We start from the raw sequence: 21944 nt of genomic DNA, 5'->3' as shown, positions 1-21944 counted from the left end.
CATAAGTAAAAAGCTAAACTAAACACTTATGGAACTTAGCCTAACATATTTGATCCAACGATCATTGTAATTAAATAGAAAGACTTAAGATACATAAAATTAAAAACTAAAACTCCCTCAAAGTTCAAAGGCCCTTCAAGGAATGAAGAAGATTGATCATCTCTCTTCACGTCTTTAAAAAAGCTTCTTTGATTTTTGGAAGAATGATGCAACCAAAAATTAGCTAGATGTACAAGATGATGAATTATAGAAATTTCTACAGAGAATAGTAGAAATCTTCTCCAGAGAGAATCGTAGTAGGCGAAGAACTCTCTGTTTTAATTAACCTTTACTCCTTATAGAGATTCCCTTGTTAGAGTTCTTTTCTCAGCACATAATTATTATAGTTATCTCTTACTATCCTAAACAAAGTAAACAACTTAAAAAATAATCATCCATTAATTACATTATAATTATTTAAATCGCCTTTCTTGGGCCTTAATGTATTCGGTTAGGACTAAGCTATTGATAGCCCATGTATCTGATTCCTGAGTCTTTTATAGCCGCAATCTAATTAAAGCCAATTAGTGCATTTTTAGCACAAATTCTCATCTTTGGCGATTATTTTCTGAATTTAGATAAAAAAATTAAAATAAAGTAAAAATACATATTTTCACAATAATATGTATAAAAATATAACATTAAAGTTCTAAAATATCTTTAAATATCTATATACAATTTGGATCGATCACAACTCTATTTAGTTTTCATAAGAAAAAACTATGCAAAAGAAACAAGAAAGGTATAAAGTATTTATTCTTGGCTTAAAAATATGAAGCCCTATGAATCCTGCCTTCATTTCAATCAGGAATAAGTTTTCATAGTAAAGAAGTATTAGAGAAAGTCATGTTAGGATAATGTTAAAGACAGGGTAGAAAGTGTTAGATATTAATGAAAATATTTAATTTAGATTATTTAATTTTATTCTTTTGTTAAATTTTGAATTAATTTTTGAAAAGGATTAACTAAGAAAAGATAAAGAAGAATATATATATGTATATTGATCTATCTGTTTTAATAAGCGTATGCTCTGTGCTTGCCTCATCTGAGGATCCTGCACACCAGAAACTTGTTGTTGATCTATCTGTTTTTCTCTATCTTGGTATCAGAGCCAATTGGGTTCCGGGAAAGAAACATCATCTGCATAAAGAAGATTTTAAACTCATTTTAATCTGCATCAGATCACTGATAAACAAGCACTGTTCATTTATGCACAGTAGTAAGTCCCGTCAGGTGTAAGGACAGTAAAACTGGTGGCTTGGTTCATGTTTGTTTAGAAAGTTATTTTGGTTTATTTTAAAATGAATTTAGAACCATTTTTCTGTAGATCTTCTTCTTTCTCAAACTCTTCTACCTCTGAATCTTCAAGGTACAAAGGTTTAGTAAATAGTGAAGAAATCACTATTGAAGATTTTACAAAGCATATTAATGATTGGGAAATACCCAAAGTTCAAAAGAAACAAATTTATGAGTATTCAAAGTTTTCTCTTTTCAAAACTTATTTTACTATCAAAACTGAAGAAAGAGATATTCAGATTTCAAAGCCTTTTGAAGAAATTTATCTTTTAAATCCAAAGACCCTCCACAAGCATAAAGAAAAAGATTATAAATATATCCATATAGGCCTTGTCCAAGTAGGAATAAAGCCCCTTACTAGAGAAGGTTTAGATACTTCCATCTCAGCAGTCCTTAGAGATGCTAGGTTTACAAATTTTTATGATTATTTATTAGGTACTGTCGAGTCAAGCCTCAATAAAGGACCAATTTCTTTCAATTATTTTTCAAACATCACAATTTCATTAAATGATAAAAATATTTTAAAGAGCATTGTTCTTCAAATAAAGACACATAATTACAAAATGCTTGAAGGATCTATTCTGATAGCATTGATTTTCAAAATACATTACAAAGCTATGATTTCTGCTTTTGGTTCAAAACACAAGCTCCATTCACCAAAAGGAGAAACCTTATTCCTACAAACAGATCTCTCCAAATCCAACGCAACAATTCCAAAAACCATTCAATGGAAAGACATCATCACTCTTCGAGAAGAATGGATTCTTGAAGGTGCAACCCAACCTGAATCCCCAAAGTAAACAGAACCAAATACAAATCTCAAAAATATAACACAATTCCCAGATGGAAAAGTAAAGCTTACATTCAACAGGAAATCAACCTCTTCTAGATTTTCTGATGATGATTCTTCAACATCAACCATAGATATTGGAAGGGTATCAAAAATACCTTCTATTATTTATGCTCCTTACAAAGAACCAACTCCATCTCAAACACAACTCAGATTTTCAACATCTGATATACCAAGCTCAAACAATATACTACAGAATGTTGATTACCAAAGCAATATCCCCAGACCAGTCTACAATGAACCAAAGAAAGAAAATGAGGATATAGAGATCGTCTCTACTCCCTCTTCACCATCACCATCTGCAATAACACAAAATCTAGAAGCAGAGATCAACATGATTTTAAAAGATTTTCAAATTGAGAAAAAGCTTTTACATGAAGATTTCTATTCAAAGAAGAACCATTCTAAAAAATTTTGGTTTTTTAAGAATTTTTTACAAGAAAAAAACAGTATTCAAGAAAGATACTATCAATTTTGCATTCAAAACAAAGTCCAAATCAAATTTTTTGATTGGTTTCAAATTTATTGTAAAGAAAATAGTATTCTTTATTATGGTATTCCTAACTCTTTTGCCTAGTATCTTAGGTAAATGAGCTAAGAATTTCTCTTTCCAGAAAGGTTGGTTTGAATCTTCCCTAAGCATGACTCTAGTCAGGAAGGTGTCTTTGTAGGCTTGGAAATTGCTAAGCTTTTTACAGGTTAGATTGCTAAGGAGCTTAGCATTCTTATCTTTCAGAAGAGAAGGGTCTCCTATGAAGTGGAGGGAAATCGTCAGGATTAAGGTTGACACAGCATCCTCAATTGGATTTCCTAGTTCATCTAAGATGGGGGTCCCTTCTATTGTGGTTTGGATGGCACCTAGGATTTGGAGTTGTTGTGCTTGTGTGAGATGGTAATCCCACCATCCTTTAAGCTGGCCAGAAAAACCAGCTATGAGGAGTTCAGCAATGGCTCTATCAGAGGTACTACTTTGGGTTTTGTAAGCATTGGCTGCCATGGTCATCTGTTGCAAGAGGCCAAGGATATTGTATTCTGACATTCCATCTATATTCCATTCATAGACGGAGGAAGCATTGAATCTAGATTGGGTTAGGATATTGTTCCTATTTTCTATTCCTAGATCTGGGGCAATATTCCTAGGAGTATGCCAGGTCAATATAGGGGCTTGTCATCCCAATCTGTTAATGTTAGAGGGTTTGTCGATGACACTTTCAAGCTCTGAATCATTTGATTCATTGCAATGGGCTTAATCTATAGCACTAATATTTCTATTGCTTTGAGAAGTATCTGACACTAGATTTTTGGAAGACTCAGAAGTTACTAATTTGCTAAGTTGTTATCTGACTGCTCTAACAAACTCAGTTTGCTTTTGAAATTGATATTGGCTAGACTTTGAGATTTGGTTGGGTTTGAAAACTGGATTATATATATATATATATATATATATTTTACTTAATCAATTCTTATAAGAATTAATTCATGATTTACCAAAAAGATAAAAATAAATTAGATTAAAGGATCAAGACATAACTTTTCAAAACTAATTACTAAATCGGTTATGTTGCTTCTGTGGACTTGTCAACTTTTTGTGTGGCTTTAACATTACCCCTCAGTATAAGCTGTAGCTTTAGGCCGCGACGTACTATTAACGGAAATACAACCAAAACAAAAAAATTATTGACCTTTGCTTTGTCAATAAGGATATAATCACCAAGAAAATATTTCTTAAATTTGTGGTGGAAAAAATTCAAATTCAAAGAATAATAAATTGTAGAATACTAATATACTTTAACAATGGTAGAAAAATTAATTATTAGAAAAAAATTAACTTGCCGAAAAATAAAATATTGTCAACGATAAAGAAGAATCGGAGGACCGAAGAAGTTTGGAAGAGAAAGAAAGGCATAAAAGAAATTATAGATAACCATATTAAGAATTTATGTCTTAAAACTTTGTTGTTGTTTTCTTGAGATTATTATTTGTTTGTTAGAGAAAAGAAAAGAATTTGGGACGGTAAGAGACGCAATTTGATTACGGGCTAGTGATTGCTTGTCCAGCTTGACTAGTTCAATGCAATGCAATGTGATTAGTGAATTTCCCCAAGTTGACTATGTCAGAAGCTAGGGTCAAGTGTAAGCTAAAGACAGGAATTGATTTGATGGAAAGGACAGGGCTCTCTGGTCTTCTGCTAGCCACTGATAGCCTAGGTCAACTTAAACCGTCTGCCATTAATACAGGTTCTAAACACAACGCAAGACTTTGGAGATGCGATGCGACCGAGTCACAACATCATTTCTAGTTCTCTTCTGCATCAGTCTCAGTTTGTTTTCATTTTTTTCTTAAATCTTTGTGTTATTGAACAATCAATCTTGCAGGACAAGAACTATGTGGTCGTTGGCTGGTTTAGGTCTATATAAATTTAGTTGAACGAAAAAAATTAATTTATTGAATGAGTTTTGACCAAAGAGTAATAATAATTCATAGACCCAACAAAGTTGGCCGTTTTTTCTGGTCACCTCTTCAATATGAGGTGCATTTTGCAAAACTTCTTTTATTGGATATCGAGACAAATATCTCGATTTACCAGCTATGATTGGTAGATCCAGAAAGCAAATTTCTGTTGATCTCATTACAAAATTCACATTCTTTAGGGGACTACTGTTTCAAATTCTTCTAGAGCCTAGCAAGGTCTACTAGCAAGGAATTGCTTCTTAAAGGGCCTCATTGGCATATTGGTAGTAGCCAGAGAATTTCAGCTGTTCCTGATGCTTGAATCTCTACTCAGTTCTCTTTCAAAGCATATTTTTCTGCTCCTGACATCCAAGATCATAAATTGGCAACTTACATTAACTCCACCTTTAGATCCTGAAGAGGACACGGTTGATTAGCTGATATAGCAGTTCCACATGTCAGACAAGTTTATTGTGAGATCAGGCTATTTTGTGTGGCTTTCTCTTTACCATGTCCAATTCCATTATTTAGTAATATCCAAGCTGTTTCTCCAGTTTATTGAAAGAATTCGTGAAAACTTTACTTACCCAATAAAATTAAGATGTTTTTGTTGTAAAGTTTTATCTAATAATCTACCTATAAGTTCCATTATTTTTGTTAGACTAAGGAAGTCTGAGCTTTGCATTCGTTGTGGGCACTCGGGAACTTCCAAACATCTCTTCTTTAATTTCGAATTTCCTCAAAACGTTTGGCGTTTCTCTTAAATGTCATTATGTGGTGGGTGTGCACCGCTAGAAATGATCTCATATTTAGAGTGTGTTTTTGGAATTATTATTTGTGTGCAATGCTAGAAATGATATGATAATTAGGGTAATGTTTGGGGTTATTGGTGGATATTTTAGAATTTTTTTTTAAATTTTTTTTGTTTAGGCTGGATACACTAAATTAATAGTTGATTAGCACATATTTATTAATTTTAAATAATATAATATATATCAATCATCAAATATTAAAATATAAAATATATCTCTATATTCATATAATTTTCTTATTTATTATGGTGTATATATACCAAATTTAAATAACAATTTTATTAATTTAACCTATTAATATTTAATTTTTTTCAAAAATTATTTTTTTAAATATTTTTTTTTTAAATATTATCAGTTTAACTATTCTTTTATATTTTATTTAAAAAGAAAATTATTTTTTTATGCTTAGCATTCTATCATAATAATGATAATAATAATAACTCATAAATATACGTCATGTACGAGACTATGCATAGATATGATTTACTAGTAAATTACATGATTCTTTTTATCCTTCTTTTTTTTTAATCTGAAATTAGAAGAGTGAAACTATTTAAGCATCGCCAATTTGTACGAAGATAGATTAACATTTAAACCAGGAGGGTCCACACCTGTTTTTATACTTTGATTTAAAATAAGATGTAAAATAATGAAAATGCAATTGCCGTGTCTATAAGTGCTTTCGTGTCAATGAACTTAAGGCATCCAATCCATTATTTTGCGTGATGGTAATGGAATGTGTCCCACTTACTCCTCATATGAAGACCACTAACATCATGGAATCAGTGCCCAATTCGCATTTGGCTGGTAATGAAGAAGGCAAAGAAAACAAAAAAAAAAGAAGAATTCTGGAACATTTCAAGCAAAATAGAAGTGTTTGAAACAATAAATTTACACACAAAGCATGCCTTATTTCATGTGAAGAAATCATTTTAACATCATGAGAATTGGCAAGGCCACACATCCCCTTAAGCTAATTATAGGTTCAAGATAGATTAGGATCTCTAATGAGACTAACGTTTTAATTTCGGTGGGTTTTTATTTTTGTTTTATTTTTTCTCCTTAATCCTCTGCATGAAGATGAATTCTCAAATTCAAATCTGATAAGAATATCACTTGGACATTTTCTTTCGGGTATGCCATAAACTGTGTGAATTTATTATTCATTTTCTCAATAAATAGGACAACCTATGAAAACGATACTTTCAAATTTTCCATAAAATTTTTATATATAAAAGTTCTCTTCTTGACTTGAGCTTGAGAGAGTTGTACCGAAATGATATGATCTCTTCACATGATAAGATTTGCCATTTGGATGTCCTTTTTTTTTCTCTAAGTAAACGTTCAAATCAAATTATTACTCATTAATGTGGCAAAATAATTCTACTGGGTGAATCCATCTAAAGAAAAATTTGTTTACAAAAATAAAATTCGTGATAGAATTTTTTTATTATTAGATATTTAATTTATCAATAGCGTATTTTTAATTTTAATTATTGTTTAAGTTCTAGTAGAAATAGATTTCAAATTATACACCACAAGCATGCTTATTTGGTATAATGTTATTTTGGTTTTTTAGTACATTTGAATTAGAGTACGAATAGAATGTAACGGAGGTTGGCCCTTTGCAAAAATTCCATGGGAAGCCGCAACCTCTTTCTAATAAATCAAGCATTGCCCTGGGAAACCTAACTAAACCATTTCCCATGTCCCAAATACCATGTGATAAAATTGAGCACATTGATCACGTTTTTAATTATGGATGCAAAATGAAAGTGACGTAGCTTGAGAAGTTTGCCATTCTCAATTCTCATCAAGAGACCAGAAAAAAATAAAATTAAAGACGATAGATAGGGTCGGCCATGGATTTATATTGACATCACTTTCACTGTTTGCTTCACGTGGTTTTATTTTCTTTAATTTATTTTTACTTTTCTTCTTCTTGCGTGAGGTTTGGGTTTCACGTGAGAAATTTAATGTTATTCCAAATGTTTAATGCCACAACATAATATTTCACTATTAACCACTGCGTTAATTAGTTAACTAATCCAGTGCTCGAAATTTAATGTGAAGTAAAATAAGTACCATGGAATTTCATTTTTATTCATTTATTTATTTTTCAAAATTTGGTGAAGAAAAGGTGCATTAGCACTTTCTGCTTTAAGCCATATAGTTGCTTACCCTCTTGTCACAGGTATCATGATTAAGTTTGATAAATTATGAAGGGAATCCCTTTATCTTGATTTCTATAAGATTACATTCATTTTAAATATATTAGAGTTTGATTACTTTAACTCTGCTAAATGATCTCTAGTTTTGATTTGGTTTATTTATGATAAAGGTTAGATAACTTTTAAAAGAAATTTACTCATTTTAAACTTTAAATAGGAAAAGTTTACAATTTCTCAATTTCTTTTTAGAAAAAGCTCTTCTATTAAAAGAAAAATCATTCTCCAAATAAATAAAACTTTAGAAAGAAAGAAGAGTTTAATTTTATTTTTTTCAGGATTTGAAGTGACTTTATAGTTTTTTTTTTTTAAAATTTTATTATTCCATTTTCATATATTAAATTATAAAATGCAACTAATAGTGGATCAGGTGGAACATAATATTTAATATTTAATATGTTGTTAATTAAGTTAATAAAATTATTTAATTTTGTTATAACATTTTAATTAATTTAAATTTATTTATGAGTCTTCCAATATATCCTTATCAAATTGGATATTGAAAGAGTTGTTGAAGATTCCATTTGTGTGGATGGAGATTTTCAGTCGAAGTGTCCTTCAATTATATTGGAAGATTCAGAAATGCTTTCAAATAATGTGTTTTGTTGAAATGTTCAAACACATGTGATATAACTTGGGGATGTATATTATTTATAGCAAGCTTTTCACTTCAACCAATGTTCTATCTATTTGGAAAAATCAAAGAATTTGAAATAAATTGGGATATTCACTCAGAATACATGCAATTACCAATTAAATAAAGTTAATAGTCATATTGGGGATGTATATTATTTTTTTAATTCATTTTGTTTGCTTTTAATATATGACCATTGAATTTGACTTTTGTTCTTTATCAAGAATACTTAAAATCTTCATAGAAAGTATTATTTTACGCTGCTAATAATTTATGTGGTTTATAACTATATTTTTTTAACCAAATTCTAGCGGATACTCCCAAAAATTTATGTTCTATTAGTAAAAACAATGGAATAATATGAGTTTCTAGGGCTTATTTCAATTGAGAGACTTTAAGAATTTAAATTTAAAGTTTTTTTTATTCTTTTGAAAATGTGGAAAGATATATTAGCCGAGGCCAGGAGGCTCCACAAAACAATCATCCAACACAGAAGTCATAACCTGAGGAGGGACTTCCTCCATCAATACTAAGAGCCCCAATATGCTAAATTGCAATTAAAACTAACATTTCATTGGACTGAAGTAAGATAAGAATTTTATAATTTCAGTAAACACTATATATATATATATATATATATATATATATATATATATATATATATATATATATTTATATTTATGAGACTAAACTTTTTTTATATGTATCTTATATTTTAATACATAAGATTTTTATTTTGATATATATATTTTTATTTAATATATGAGATTCAAATTTGTGTGTGATTTTTTAATTTTTTAATTAATTTATTAATTAATAAATATATTTTTAATTAAATATCCGATTCCAATTCTAATAAAAATTATATTTTAATATTATACTGTCTAATAAATAAATTAATTTCTAATCAAATACCGACAATAAATACTAAACTTTTTATAATATAGTAAACCCAAGTGTTTTTAGTAATCAATCCATGACATTTTCCATCAAAGAAGTTTCTATATCTCCTTTTTCATAAATTTGTTAAATATTGAGCATACTTTTTTTAAGAAAGAAAATAGATGTAATTTAAAAGCGCAAAATGACATTTCACTGGAACTTTCATCAGAACCACTGCCAAATCTATAAAATATTTTGTCTACAAGAAATGTTTTAGAAATTTCGGAGTAAGAAAAGAAAAGAGCATTCGAGAAACTACCCTGCAGTGTCTCCTCTTTGGCGAACCAAATACCATGAAACCTCTCTGTTTTGGTAGCGGCCACAAATTCAACATAAAATATAGAACAGACAAATGGGTGGAGAGATTTTTTAATATTTAATGCACCGCAAAGTACATTAAACGAAGTCATAAATTAATTGATTTTCTTGTTTTTTCTCACACTAGAAAAATATGATCTTAAGAAATGATTTGCGCCAATGGACTGGGAGAACCAATAAAGCGACTATGCGGCGGTGGCGGTGGCGGTGGCGGTTGGTATTACCAATTTGGCAACCCACCTGTTTCCTTTTTCTTCGTCTAAAAAGTTGCTAACTGGGAAATGACGAATTACCAACAGATCAAAGATATAGCTGTTCTTTTTGACAAAGATCACCAATAACTAGTCTACACCAAAAAAGAGTCCACCTTATTGATGGACCTATAAATCTTTTTTTCTTCTCTTTTTTATTTTTTACTGTTGAAGTAGATAATTTTAAAAATTAAGTGACTAGAATGAAAGTGTTAAAATAATTAGAGTGGAAAATTAAAAGCTTTAAAAGTTTGGAAGAAAAAATAAAATAAAATATAAAAAATATCGTAAGATTGTAAAAGTTATAGAAGTTGTATGGATACACACCATCAAAGACATTAGAAGTTAGAAAGGCTAAAATGAAAAATTCTAAAACATACATTTTATTTTTAAATATTATAAATTATCTTTTATGCTAAGGTTCTGGTTTTAAATTTAGTATACTATGTCATTAAAAGATTCATTTAGTAAAATAATGATATTTTTTATTATCAATCTTATTTTTAAAAGTTAAGTGTTTTATTAATTATTTAGATGATTTATTATTTTTAGAAGTAAGATTGATATATAAAATATATTATCTTTTTATTGAATGAATTTTACAATAACAAAGTAGATAAAATATCTTTTATTTATATTACATTATAACATATTTTATATTAATTATTATTTTGTACATTTTATTAAAATAATATTTAAGATATAAAAAGTTCTTCTTTATTCTCAAAGCAAAGATATTAGTGGGCAGCCTAAAACAAGGCTAATAATTAACTTAATTTAAAATTTTAAAATATCATAGATAAACCGTTTGTATTTGAAGAGCAGATTTTTTTTTTTTATTTGATAGATATTCAATAAAATTTATCAATTAAAATTCAAAAATCTGTTTAATATCTACGAAAGAAAATAAACCCAGAGTACTTTTGAAAAGAGAAAAAATCGAAAGAAACAAGTAGTAAAAGATAGAATCTGATTAAGATGACTATTAAATGTAACAGGCACAACCAGAAAAACGTTGGCTGTTGTTTTAGGTGGAAAAAAGAAAAAGCAGTTGGAGCCGACAATTAGGGAACCAAAATTCACGATTCTAATCCAAGAAACAGAATTTTAAAATAAATGATAATAATAATAAAGAGTAAACGAAATTGAGAACGACATGCATCCATGTCGACCAGTTTAATAAATAAATATATAACACGTGAAGGAATTAAATAAATAAACAGAAAAGGCCAGCAAAAGAAAAAGAAAGGTGGCAAGTTGATGTAAGCAATTAGTAAAGACAATACAGAAGATCATTTTCCACGTGATTTATTTATTTTGTAATGTGTCTGTGCTTTTACGTGTATATCCTTTAACTTGGTTGTCTATCAGCTAACTCTTCTTTTTGTGGCCCCCGCATTCTTAGCTACTTACAGTTTTCCCATATATATACACCCATTATTTGTTCTTCCAAAAAAAAACAATCCAGACCTTCTCTTATTATTATTCCTTCATTCATTCGTATCTCTCTCTTTATTTATATATCTCGTCGATTGAATATTAACAACAGTTAATAACTACAAAAGATCAATCGAGATGAGGCGAAACTGCAATCTTGAACTCCGCCTTTTTCCCTTCTCCGATCCCGATGACCACCTCCAGCATCCGTCATCGTAAGTTCTTTCTCTTTCTTCATCGATTTTGCATATCTAATGTATCATTGATAACTGCATTTATAGTCATTTCGTTTAATTTGTGAGCGCACACAATTAATTATATTTGCGAACAAATACATAGCAAGCAAAGTTTTTCTGATTCTCGATTCTTCTTCTTGATTAAAGGATGGAGGATTTTTCAAACAAAAGCCCACGCCAAGAAGGCCAGCAGCAGCAGCAGCTAACTATTTTCTACAATGGCAACGTTTGCGTTTGTGATGTTACAGAATTTCAGGTATGTTTTCCCTTTCTCCAGAAAGAACTATAGTTTTCTGTATTAATTAACCACATTAGATCATTAATTAATAATTTTTGTTTAACATGCAGGCTAGAGCAATCCTGCTGTTAGCAAGTAAAGAAATGGAGCATAAACCAAGAAGATCACCATCAGGATCGTCGTCAGAACCTGCATCACCAACGTTGCCATCTCCGATTTACAGCCCGAATAACGGTCTATCAATGAAGAGGTCATTGCAGCGGTTTCTTCAGAAGCGAAACCATCGGATCCAAGCTACATGCCCTTACAGCATTAATCGGCGAATAACACCGTTGATTAATTAATTGTATGCGGTGGAGATTGATCCACCTGCAGAGATATGAGATATAAAAGTAATGATTCTTTAAAATTAATCAGTGGATGGCATTTACTTAGGCTTGTAAAATTTTGGATTATGCTGTAGAGTTGTACATTTCTTGATTACAAAAAAAAAAAAAAAAAAAAAGAAAAGAAAAGAGGATTTATCTTTTGTTTTAATTTTCATGATATTTATTAATTTTCGGATTTTGAAATCCTAATTCTAGATCTCATTAGATTTTGGATGCAAGTTATTTGAAATTAAAATTGGGACAATTGATGGCATTGGAACTTATATGATAGGTTTGAACTCATTACTTCAAAATTCAAATACAACATTTCACTTTCTTTTCTCTTTTATTCAGTATTGTACTAATTAAGATAGTGTGGTAAAATCAGACGACTATATTCTTTTTAAATCTCCTTTCATGCTTAAGAAAATTTCCTTTTGCTAATCTTACATATTCCATTAAGTTGTATCACAATTCAATTCTTATAATAAAAATTACAACTAAAATGAAAAAAAAAATTATAATTTAAAGTTTGAAAAATTTTATTTTGGCTATAGGTCGAACTACTTTCTTTTTATACAATAATTTCTTAATTAAGGGAAAAATCAATCACAATAGTTGCACGTTGCCATCAAAATTTTAGTCATGTTTTCAATTGATATTAATATTTTAATTTTTTTCTTTTTTATACCAAAATTTTAATTTTAATTTTTATTATAAAATACTTATTAAAAATTTGATTATTTTTTAATAGTATGGAGGATAGAGCTTTACATTAGCATTCAGTCCGTTCACGTTACGTTTGACTTTAGACAAGCTTTACTATGCATATCTTGAAAAATATCAATTCTTAAATTTTTCTTTTCAGTACCACACATATTATTTTTGTTTTAACCGATAATACTTTATGCCATTGGATACTATCACCTGTAACGAAAATTAAAATTTAAGTATTAGTACTAATTAAAAATATATGCTAAAATTTTGATACAAACGAGATTATTTAATTTAATATCAAATTCTAACATTTTATATTATAAAAATTATACTCTCTCGCTTTTTTTTTTTTTTTTTTTGATACCTTAGGAGGATATCTCAGGAAAAAAGGGCCGATAAGTCATGAAATACACAACATGGAGGTAGTCGACGAAAACCCACCTACTGTAGAGGAGAATACTCAATCTTAAAACCTCTCACTCTAAAAGCAAACGTTCTTACATCTTGAACTAAGCCTTAAATGTCTCCACTCCCATATATTTAGTGTAATGGTACTTTGATATGACATAAATACAAAATTGTATTAACTGTATATCAATGAATAACTTGTACAAAATACTATCAAGTCTCCAATGTGAAATATTTATTTTTTCTACAAAAAATATGTATAGGATTATGACTATATCACTTTAATTATAACATGAAGATTGCTCATAACATTAAATTAAATCTACAAAAAATTCTTAGGTAATTAAATTTATCATATTATCTATAAAAATTACTAATTATATAATAATATGTGACATTATTTATTAAATATTAAATTTATATTGATTAAATTATTTATTACAACTAACCATTATAATTAAAAAACCATCGGCATAAATTTAATATTTAATAAATAATATTACATGTCGTTTTATTTATAAGGTGAACTTTCTTGAGCTCTACTTCAACTTTACTTGTGATTATTTTGTTTAAACTTCGGACAAGACCGAATTTAGACTTAAATTTTTGAATTTTTTTCCTGAATTTAGCACGTCATAAAAATATAAAATATTTTATCTTATAATTCATAAAAATATAAAATATTTTATCTTATAATTTTTAGGTTGTTTCGAACTTGTTGGATGGATGTCGAAAAGAATAATACTTTTAAATTCATCCAAAAAATAATTAGATTTATCAAATTTAAATTTAGACAAATCTAAAAAAAATAGAGATCTCGCTTCCCAGGCCCATTAACTGGTATACTTGCACTACTTCTCACAAAAAGCAATGTTCCAATAGGTGAAACCATTTCTTGTCCACGTAGTTATATGATTTAGTGTCTAAAAGCTTCGAATTGATGACTCCATTGTTTTTTGAAAGAGAATTGCAGGCAGATCATGTAACCCTTGTCATAAACTTGTAGAGTTCTTTTCTCCACCATAGCCATCTATTATTTTTTAATGAGTTAATGGTCGATTTCCTTTTTACCTTACAGGGAAAAAGATTATGAAAGAGAATAATGAGTAAAACTGTTTGCTATTAGATTAATTATTCTTTGTTCATGAATAGATTAAAATGGTGTGAATTACATCTATAAGGAAATCCAACTTACATGAATAGATTAAAAATGATAATCTATTTGGATGATCCTCAAAGTATTATGATACTAATAAGGCAAAAAAGGAAAAAAGAAAGAAATAAAAGGTAAAGAGGACTTGACTTCAATATTTGATACAAGACAACAATTTAAGCTCTCTCATTTTCTTGTTTTCTTATCAGAGTTTCATAGTTTTCTTTTCTTCTTAACTTATATTTATGAATTCTAATAAATATAATTAATGTATTTTTTGGAGAGTTTTGATGGAAATAATGAATTCTCTTTATACAAAAAAGACACTCAGTTTACAAAAATTTTAAAATAAAAATTGTAATAGAAAGAAAGAAATAAATTATACATGAAAGGTCTCAAATTGTTGTAGTTTAAAAGAACAAAAAAAGGAAAAGAAGAATTTTTCGTCAAATACTAATCACCATCTTTTAGAGTTCTCCTCTTAAGAAAAAAGGAAATAAAGAAGGAAGAGAAGACGAAAATACTAGCTATCCGAGGAAGATGCGCAGATTGCCGATTCTAAAGAAAATGAAATGAAAAATGATTTCGTTAAAGATTTAAATGACTTAATGAGTTAATTGTCACTTTACAAATAAATAAATAAAATATAAAATGCAAACACAAAGGAAAATTAAAAAAAAATTATATATATTTAAAAACAGAAAAAACTCAATGATGGAGAGAAAAAACTCAATGATGGAGAGAACGAGAAAAAGAAAAGGGAGAGTGAGTGAATAAAAACAGGAAAAAAAACTTAAAAAAGAGAAAAGTAGAAGGAAAGAAAAAATTAAAATAAATGGATAAAAAAAATTTATAATGTTGAGTGAACGACAGAGGTTAAATGATTTAAAGTCTTCCAAGAGTAACATTAATTAAAAGAGAAATTATTTCTTATTTTCAAATTTTAAATCCTACAACAAAACTTTAATTCTAAACTCAAATTTTATTAAGGGTAACCAAATCATTACACATTAGCACTATTATAAATATAACTCTAGAAAGAATTAAAAAATCTTACTAAAAGACCTTTTAATTCCATCAAACTGATTTTAGATAAATTTACTCTATTTTTAATTAGTCCCTGGGGCAAGAGTGGTTAAGGGTAGATTTAGCAATCCAATCAACAACTTTTGTGAAGGAGAAGGAATAAGGTTGCTGATTGAGCAATTGGATCTTCCTCACCACTGCCTCAATTTCCCAAGGAGGTAAGCTTTTGCCCAACAAACAGTAGTTGACTGTCACCCATGTGTCAGATTCAATAATGCACACCTTGGGAGATAGTAGTAAAGCATGCTTCCCCAATAGCCAGTGCTTTAGCAGCCAGAGGGGTTTACTCGCCAGGATCCTGCGTGAGGCGTTCCTGCACACTTGACTACTCCAGTGGCAGCTGTGTTCCCCCTATGAACAAAGGCTGCGTCAGAGTTGTAGCAGTAGCAGGAGGGGCAGAAAATATAATAATATAATGTTTCTTTGAACAATAATATAACACAATTGCAATTTTTTGTTTATAAAAGAAAAAAGAGAATGTGAATTACGGAGCTTGGAAGTTGGATGAGGTGATGGATTCATATGTGAATAATATAATGTTTTATTGAACAATAATATAATACAAAATTATGTCAAATCCTTAACCAGAAGTAGTGCTGGCATCGGTGGATAAAACTTGCTAGAATTATAATTTGATGCGGTCTTTAACACATTTATAATATCAATTCTTTTTATATTATAGGTGGAAGAAGAAATTTGCATTTAATTATTGAAATACACATTTTGATATAATTAAAGAATCTGATATTACGAAGATATTTAATGGCAGTGGGAATACTGTTTGATGCTTATTTATTTATGAAATAAGGTTCCTTCAACTTCTTAGTGAAGCTCCATTTAGTATTCTTTTTAAAAGTTTTGGTCAATTTAGTTTAACTTTTAAATGATTTTGAATAATATTTAAAAGATAAAAATCTTTAATATTTATCTAAAATCAGTTTTAGCTACTAAGTTGAATAACTATGTATTTTAAATTATAAAATAGCTTCTTTCAAAAATCAGTAAATTATTTCTTTATTTTATTTTTTAAAACAATTAAAGATTTAATTTTTTAAAGAAGAATGCCTTTAACTCTTTTATATAAAATAAAATAAAATAATCAAATCGACTTAACATGATACTCATTTTGTTATTTTTCGAGTGGACCACATCTTACCTCGAAATCGTGTACCATAGATTGCCATTGATGGCAGGCTTTGTTTTTTCTTTTCTTTTGAATGAACTGAGCTTCACTGTTTCCTTACGTTTTCTTTTTAAGAAATTAAGTTAAATAAACAATTCTTTGAAGAAAAGAAAGAGAAAGAGAAACCAGAACACATGGAGAGCATATTTAGCACACATGAAATCAACCTAAAACGACTGAATCGTACAGCTAAACATTATTTATAAGTTACTGACTATTAATTAAAACTGGTTCCATGCATCTGTGATCTGCTTATGTATTTTTAATTATGAAACTATAGAGAACTCATATGTTAATCCACAATGATTTTATTATTATTTCAGGTCTAACAACAAACATAAATTAACCCCTTCTTCTTTCATACGTATAATTTAGAATCGTTTTTTATTTTCTTCCGACATGATGGAGAATCATTAAGTTTTGCCCTGGTTGGCCGACAATGAATTATCTACCTTTAGTTCAGTCATATTCATAATTATTATTAGCATTTTTAATCTAGTGATAAGATATTTTATAAAAGGGTATTATGTCATCGTACAAGCAAATGTTTTACATTTAAATATTAGTAACGTTTTATTTAATTTGATAATATTTAAACTCTCTAGGCTCATAATATTAATATGAAAATTTCACCAATGCTTAAAAAAAATGGTCATAGATTTGTTATGGGAAAAAAAATTATAGGAACAAACAAATAAACGTCAATTTAATAGATTGTTTCTGTTCAATTAATCATTTCCTTTGCCCCATTAAAAATGAATCTAACATTCATTACATGCCATACTATTACTTTTATTTAAGAATTGGATCTGAGCCTTTTACTTTTTATATATATGTCTTTCTTTTTCTTTTTATAAAGTTTAATTATATAGATCTAATAATGGTTGATATGCTGTTATCAAAGAAATGATTTGCTTTTATATATATATATATATATATATTCTTTTTTTGTTTTCTTTATTTTCTTTTTTGTCCCTAAACTGAAAGAGCCATAACCAATGCATCTGTATTATTAATTACAAGTTTTTACAAATTTTAATTTTGTTAATCAGTTTTTGATATTGATTTTTCTTTTTGTTTCTACTTAGAAATTCTGATCGCTAAAAAGTGACATTTTACTTGTAGTACACTAAGAAAGATTCGTGGTTTTTGGACTCTAAATCATATTGAGAGTCCGAAAGAATTTGATGAGATTGAAATTCTAAATGGACTAAATGGGGAGAATCTAACTAAGAGATTGTTCGTAGAAACAATAGTGATAGAATTGTTTTGACATATTTGAAAAAAAGAAGAAGAAAATATGACTCTTAAAAACTTTTAGGGAATGACAATAAATTAGAGACTCTTCTTGGAGTCCTAACTGTTAAATATACTCTCTTAAAGATTTTGTTGGGTTTTTTTTTCTTTTTTTGTTTTTTTTTGACCCATGAGGAAAGCCCAACCATTGAGCATATTAAAGTCTTATTTAGACTTTCTATTTTGGGAGCATATTATTATAAAAACGTCTAGGGCTAGAGTTTTTTTTTACCAAGACTTCATATATTAAAAGAAAAGAGAGAGGTGAAGAGAGGAGAATACACAGCAGCAGAAAAGTTCCGTTTCCCATAGATTGAACCGTTGGATCGTCGTGATTTTTGGACAGCAGCTACACAGCATCTGGGCCAATATTTTGGACGGTGAAGATCGGTTTTTGAGGTCCGGAGGTCGGGTTTCGTTGGTCTGGACAGTAGCTAATTTTCTGGTGATATATTTCTTATCTTGGCTCTATTTTGATTCCATACACCTTGATGTGCTTACTTCCAAGGATATGATGATTTTGTATGCCTCTAGTATTATCTAGAGAAGACTTTGTATTGCTCCTTTGATGATGATAGTGGATTTAAGCGGCCAAAATGGTCCCGTGGTTTTTCCCTAGTTTATAGGTTTTCCACGCTAAAATTTCGGTGTCTTTGTGTTGTTGTGTGCTTACTGTTTTAGCTCAATATCTTGGTGCATAGCAGTGATATTGTGTGTGTTTTAATTGCATTAAGAACATCCTATTTGTTTGCATCCTCGGGGTTCATTCAAGTTGGGAAAGTTTAGACAAACAGAGATTAATTCGCATTTATTTGTTTACCGTTTGTACGTTTTTCCCATCAAATTGGTATCAGAGCCTGGTTCTTCTATATTGGGTTAAACTTGTTTGAATGATGGAAGCTAACACAAGTAGGATGATTAATTTGAATGGTTCTAATTATCATATTTGGAAAGGCAAGATGGAAGACCTACTTTATGTGAAGGATTATTATTTGCACATGTTTAATCGATAAACCCGAGAGTAAAACAGGATGCGAGTGGAATATTTTGCATAGACAGGTTTGTGGGTATATTCGTCAATGGGTTGATGATAATGTTTTGAACCATATCAGCGGAGAGACTCATGCTCGCACTTTGTGGAACAAGCTTGAACAGTTGTATGCTAGAAAGACCGGAAACAATAAATTGTTCTTAATAAAACAGATGATAAGCTTGAAATACCATGATGGAACTCCACATCGATCATTTGAATTCTTTTCAGGGAATCATAAATCAACTTGCAGGAATGGGTATCAAGTTTGAAGATGAGATACAAGGCTTGTGGCTCCTGGGCACTTTACCGGACTCATGGGAAACTTTTAGGACATCATTGTCTAACTCTGCAGCAGATGGTATTATCACCATGGAATTAGCTAAAGGCAGTGTTTTAAATGAAGAGATGAGAAGAAAGTCACAAGGTTCCTCTTCACATTCTGATGTCTTAGTTACAGAAAGCAGGGGGAGAAGTCAGAGTAGAGGTCCAGGTAACAAAGGGAAGCATCGAAGTAAATCCAAAGGAAAGTTTGCTGATTTTGAATGCTATCATTGTGGTAGAAAAGGGCACACAATCCTGATTCTGCAGGCAATTGAAAAGGAGAAGAAGAAGAGCGATTATGCAATCAAAAGAACCATAAGAAAGATGAGGATGGTAATGGCAATGCTGAAGTTAACATTACTACCGATGAGTTTCTTATTTGTTCTGATCTTGATATGATCAATATTGCACATGATGATTCGAGCTGGGTTGTTGATAGTGGTGCTACATGTCATGTAACATCACAGAGGGATTTTTATTCATCTTATACTCCAAGTAACTTTGGTAATGTTAGGATGGGTAATAATGGATTATCAAAGATTGCAGGCATCGGAGATATTTGTTTGAAGTTTGACCTTTGGGATAGAGTTGGTTTTACATAATGTAAAACATGTTCCGGATATGAGACTTAATTTGATCTCCATGGGCCTACTTGATGGCGATGGTTACAGTAACAACTTTGGTAATGGAATATGGAAACTCACTTGTGGTTCTTTGATCGTGGCTAGAGGTAAAAGATGCTCAAAGTTGTACATGACACATCCGAAGATCTTCAAGGATAGGGTTTATCTTTGTGGTGAATCGACATGACTGATTTATGGCATAAGAGACTTGGTCACATGAGTGAAAAGGGGATGTCTCTTTTGTTGAAGAGAAATGTGTTACGGTGTGCATGATATTCATCTAAAGAAGTGTTCTCACTGTTTGGCGGGTAAATGAGCAGGGTTTCCTTTAAGAGTCATCCTCCTTCCAGGAAGGAGAGTATACTTGATCTGGTGCACTCTGATGTTTGTGGTCCTATGAAGACTAGGACACTTGGTGGTTGCTCCTACTTTGTCACATTCATTGATGATCACTCCAGAAGGTATGGGTTTATACCTTGAAATCTAAAGATCAAGTATTTGAAGTGTTTAAGCGGTTTCATGCCCCTCGGTTGAGGCGGAAAGAAGCTTAAGTGTATTCGGACAGGATAATGGAGGTGAATACATTGGCCCATTTGATGCTTATTGTAGAGATCATGGTATTCGACATCAAAAGAGTCCTCCCAAGACACCACAGTTGAACGGATTAGCAGAGCGGATGAACAGAACTTTGATGGAGCGTGTCAAATGTTTGTTGTCACATGCGGTACGCCAAGTTCATTCGGGGAGAAGCTTTGAATACAGCAGTACATGTTATTAATCTAACTCCTTGTGTTCCTTTGTCTTTTGATGTACCCGGCGAGGGTTTGGAGTGGCAAAGATGTTTCTTACAGTCACTTAAGGGTCTTTGGATGCAAAGCTTTTGTGCACATTCCTAAAGATGAAAGATCAAAGCTTGATGTGAAGTCAAAACCATGTATTTTCTTGGGTTATGGCCAAGATGAGTTTGGTTACTGATTATATGATCCTGTCCACAAGAAACTTATTCGAATCCGAGATGTTGTGTTTGTTGAAGATCGGACCTTGAAAGATGTTGAGAAGAAAGAGCGAGTTCCTCAACATAATGATGATATTACTTGATTTGGATCCGGTGCCTCCTCGGCATGTAGAACCACCTCTTGACGATGATGTTCGGAATGATGAACAACATGATCGATGATATTGATGCTCCGGAGCGAGGTGGATGAAGAATTTCATTCGGAGATACCGGTACCAGACGTGCCACCATTTGTCCCACTTAGGCGGTCTACAAGAGATCGTCATCCTTCCACTCATTTTTCAGCCTAATGAGTATGTCTTACTCAACGATGGGGAAGAGCACGAGTGTTATGCAGAGGCCATGGAAGATGAGCACAAAAGGGAGTGGATTGAAGCCATGCAAGATGAGATGAATTCCTTACATGAGAATAATACTTTTGAGTTGGTGAAGTTGCCTAAAGGCAAGAGAGCTTTGAAGAACAAGTGGGTCTACAAAGTGAAGATCGAAGAGCACACCACACAACCTAGGTACAAGGCTAGATTGGTGGTCAAAGGGTTCGGAGAAAGGGTATTGACTTTGATGAGATTTTCTCTCCCGGTCGTGAAGATGGGATCTATTCGTGTTGTTCTTGGTTTGGCGTGACCTTGATCTTGAGGTTGAACAGGATGGATGTCAAAACAACTTTTCTTCATGGTGACTTGGATAAAGAAATCTACATGGAGCAACCTGAAGGTTTTCAAAGTTAAGGGAAAAGAAGGCTATGTGTGTAGACTTCAAAAGAGTCTTTATGGGTTGAAGCAAGCACCAAGACAGTGGTACAAGAAGTTTGAGTCAGTTATGGGGGAGCAAAATTACCGAAAGACTACTTTAGACCATTGTGTTTTCTTCCAGAGGTTTGGTGATGATGATTTCATCATTTTATTGTTATATGTTGATGACATGTTAATTGTTGGCAAGAATGCAGAAAGAATTACTCAGCTGAAGATACAATTGAGCAAGTCTTTTGCTATGAAAGACTTGGGGCCAG

At 30.6% G+C, this 21944-nt stretch overlaps 1 protein-coding gene across 1 annotated transcript; it reads left to right on the top strand.

The window, feature by feature from the left end:
* Positions 1–11270: 11270 nt before the first annotated feature.
* Positions 11271–12148, top strand: LOC8264090 (protein TIFY 5A). Its single transcript, XM_002519616.4, has 3 exons — positions 11271–11473; positions 11642–11750; positions 11843–12148. The coding sequence occupies exons 1-3, from the start codon at positions 11397–11399 to the stop codon at positions 12074–12076; spliced, it is 420 nt and encodes a 139-aa protein (XP_002519662.2). The 5' UTR covers positions 11271–11396; the 3' UTR covers positions 12077–12148.
* Positions 12149–21944: the final 9796 nt, after the last annotated feature.

This window comes from Ricinus communis, chromosome 5, assembly GCF_019578655.1.
Source record: "Ricinus communis isolate WT05 ecotype wild-type chromosome 5, ASM1957865v1, whole genome shotgun sequence".
Taxonomy (NCBI): Eukaryota; Viridiplantae; Streptophyta; class Magnoliopsida; order Malpighiales; family Euphorbiaceae; genus Ricinus; species Ricinus communis.
This window is presented reverse-complemented; position numbering and strand designations above follow the sequence as displayed.

Bases quoted from the DNA above. Each gene is read 5' to 3' on its own strand.
- LOC8264090 (XM_002519616.4), top strand. From the start codon at position 11,397: ATGAGGCGAAACTGCAATCTTGAACTCCGCCTTTTTCCCTTCTCCGAT. The intron at 11,474-11,641 runs GTAAGTTCTTTC...TCTTGATTAAAG, and splicing joins CACCTCCAGCATCCGTCATC to GATGGAGGATTTTTCAAACA. The intron at 11,751-11,842 runs GTATGTTTTCCC...TTTAACATGCAG, and splicing joins GTGATGTTACAGAATTTCAG to GCTAGAGCAATCCTGCTGTT.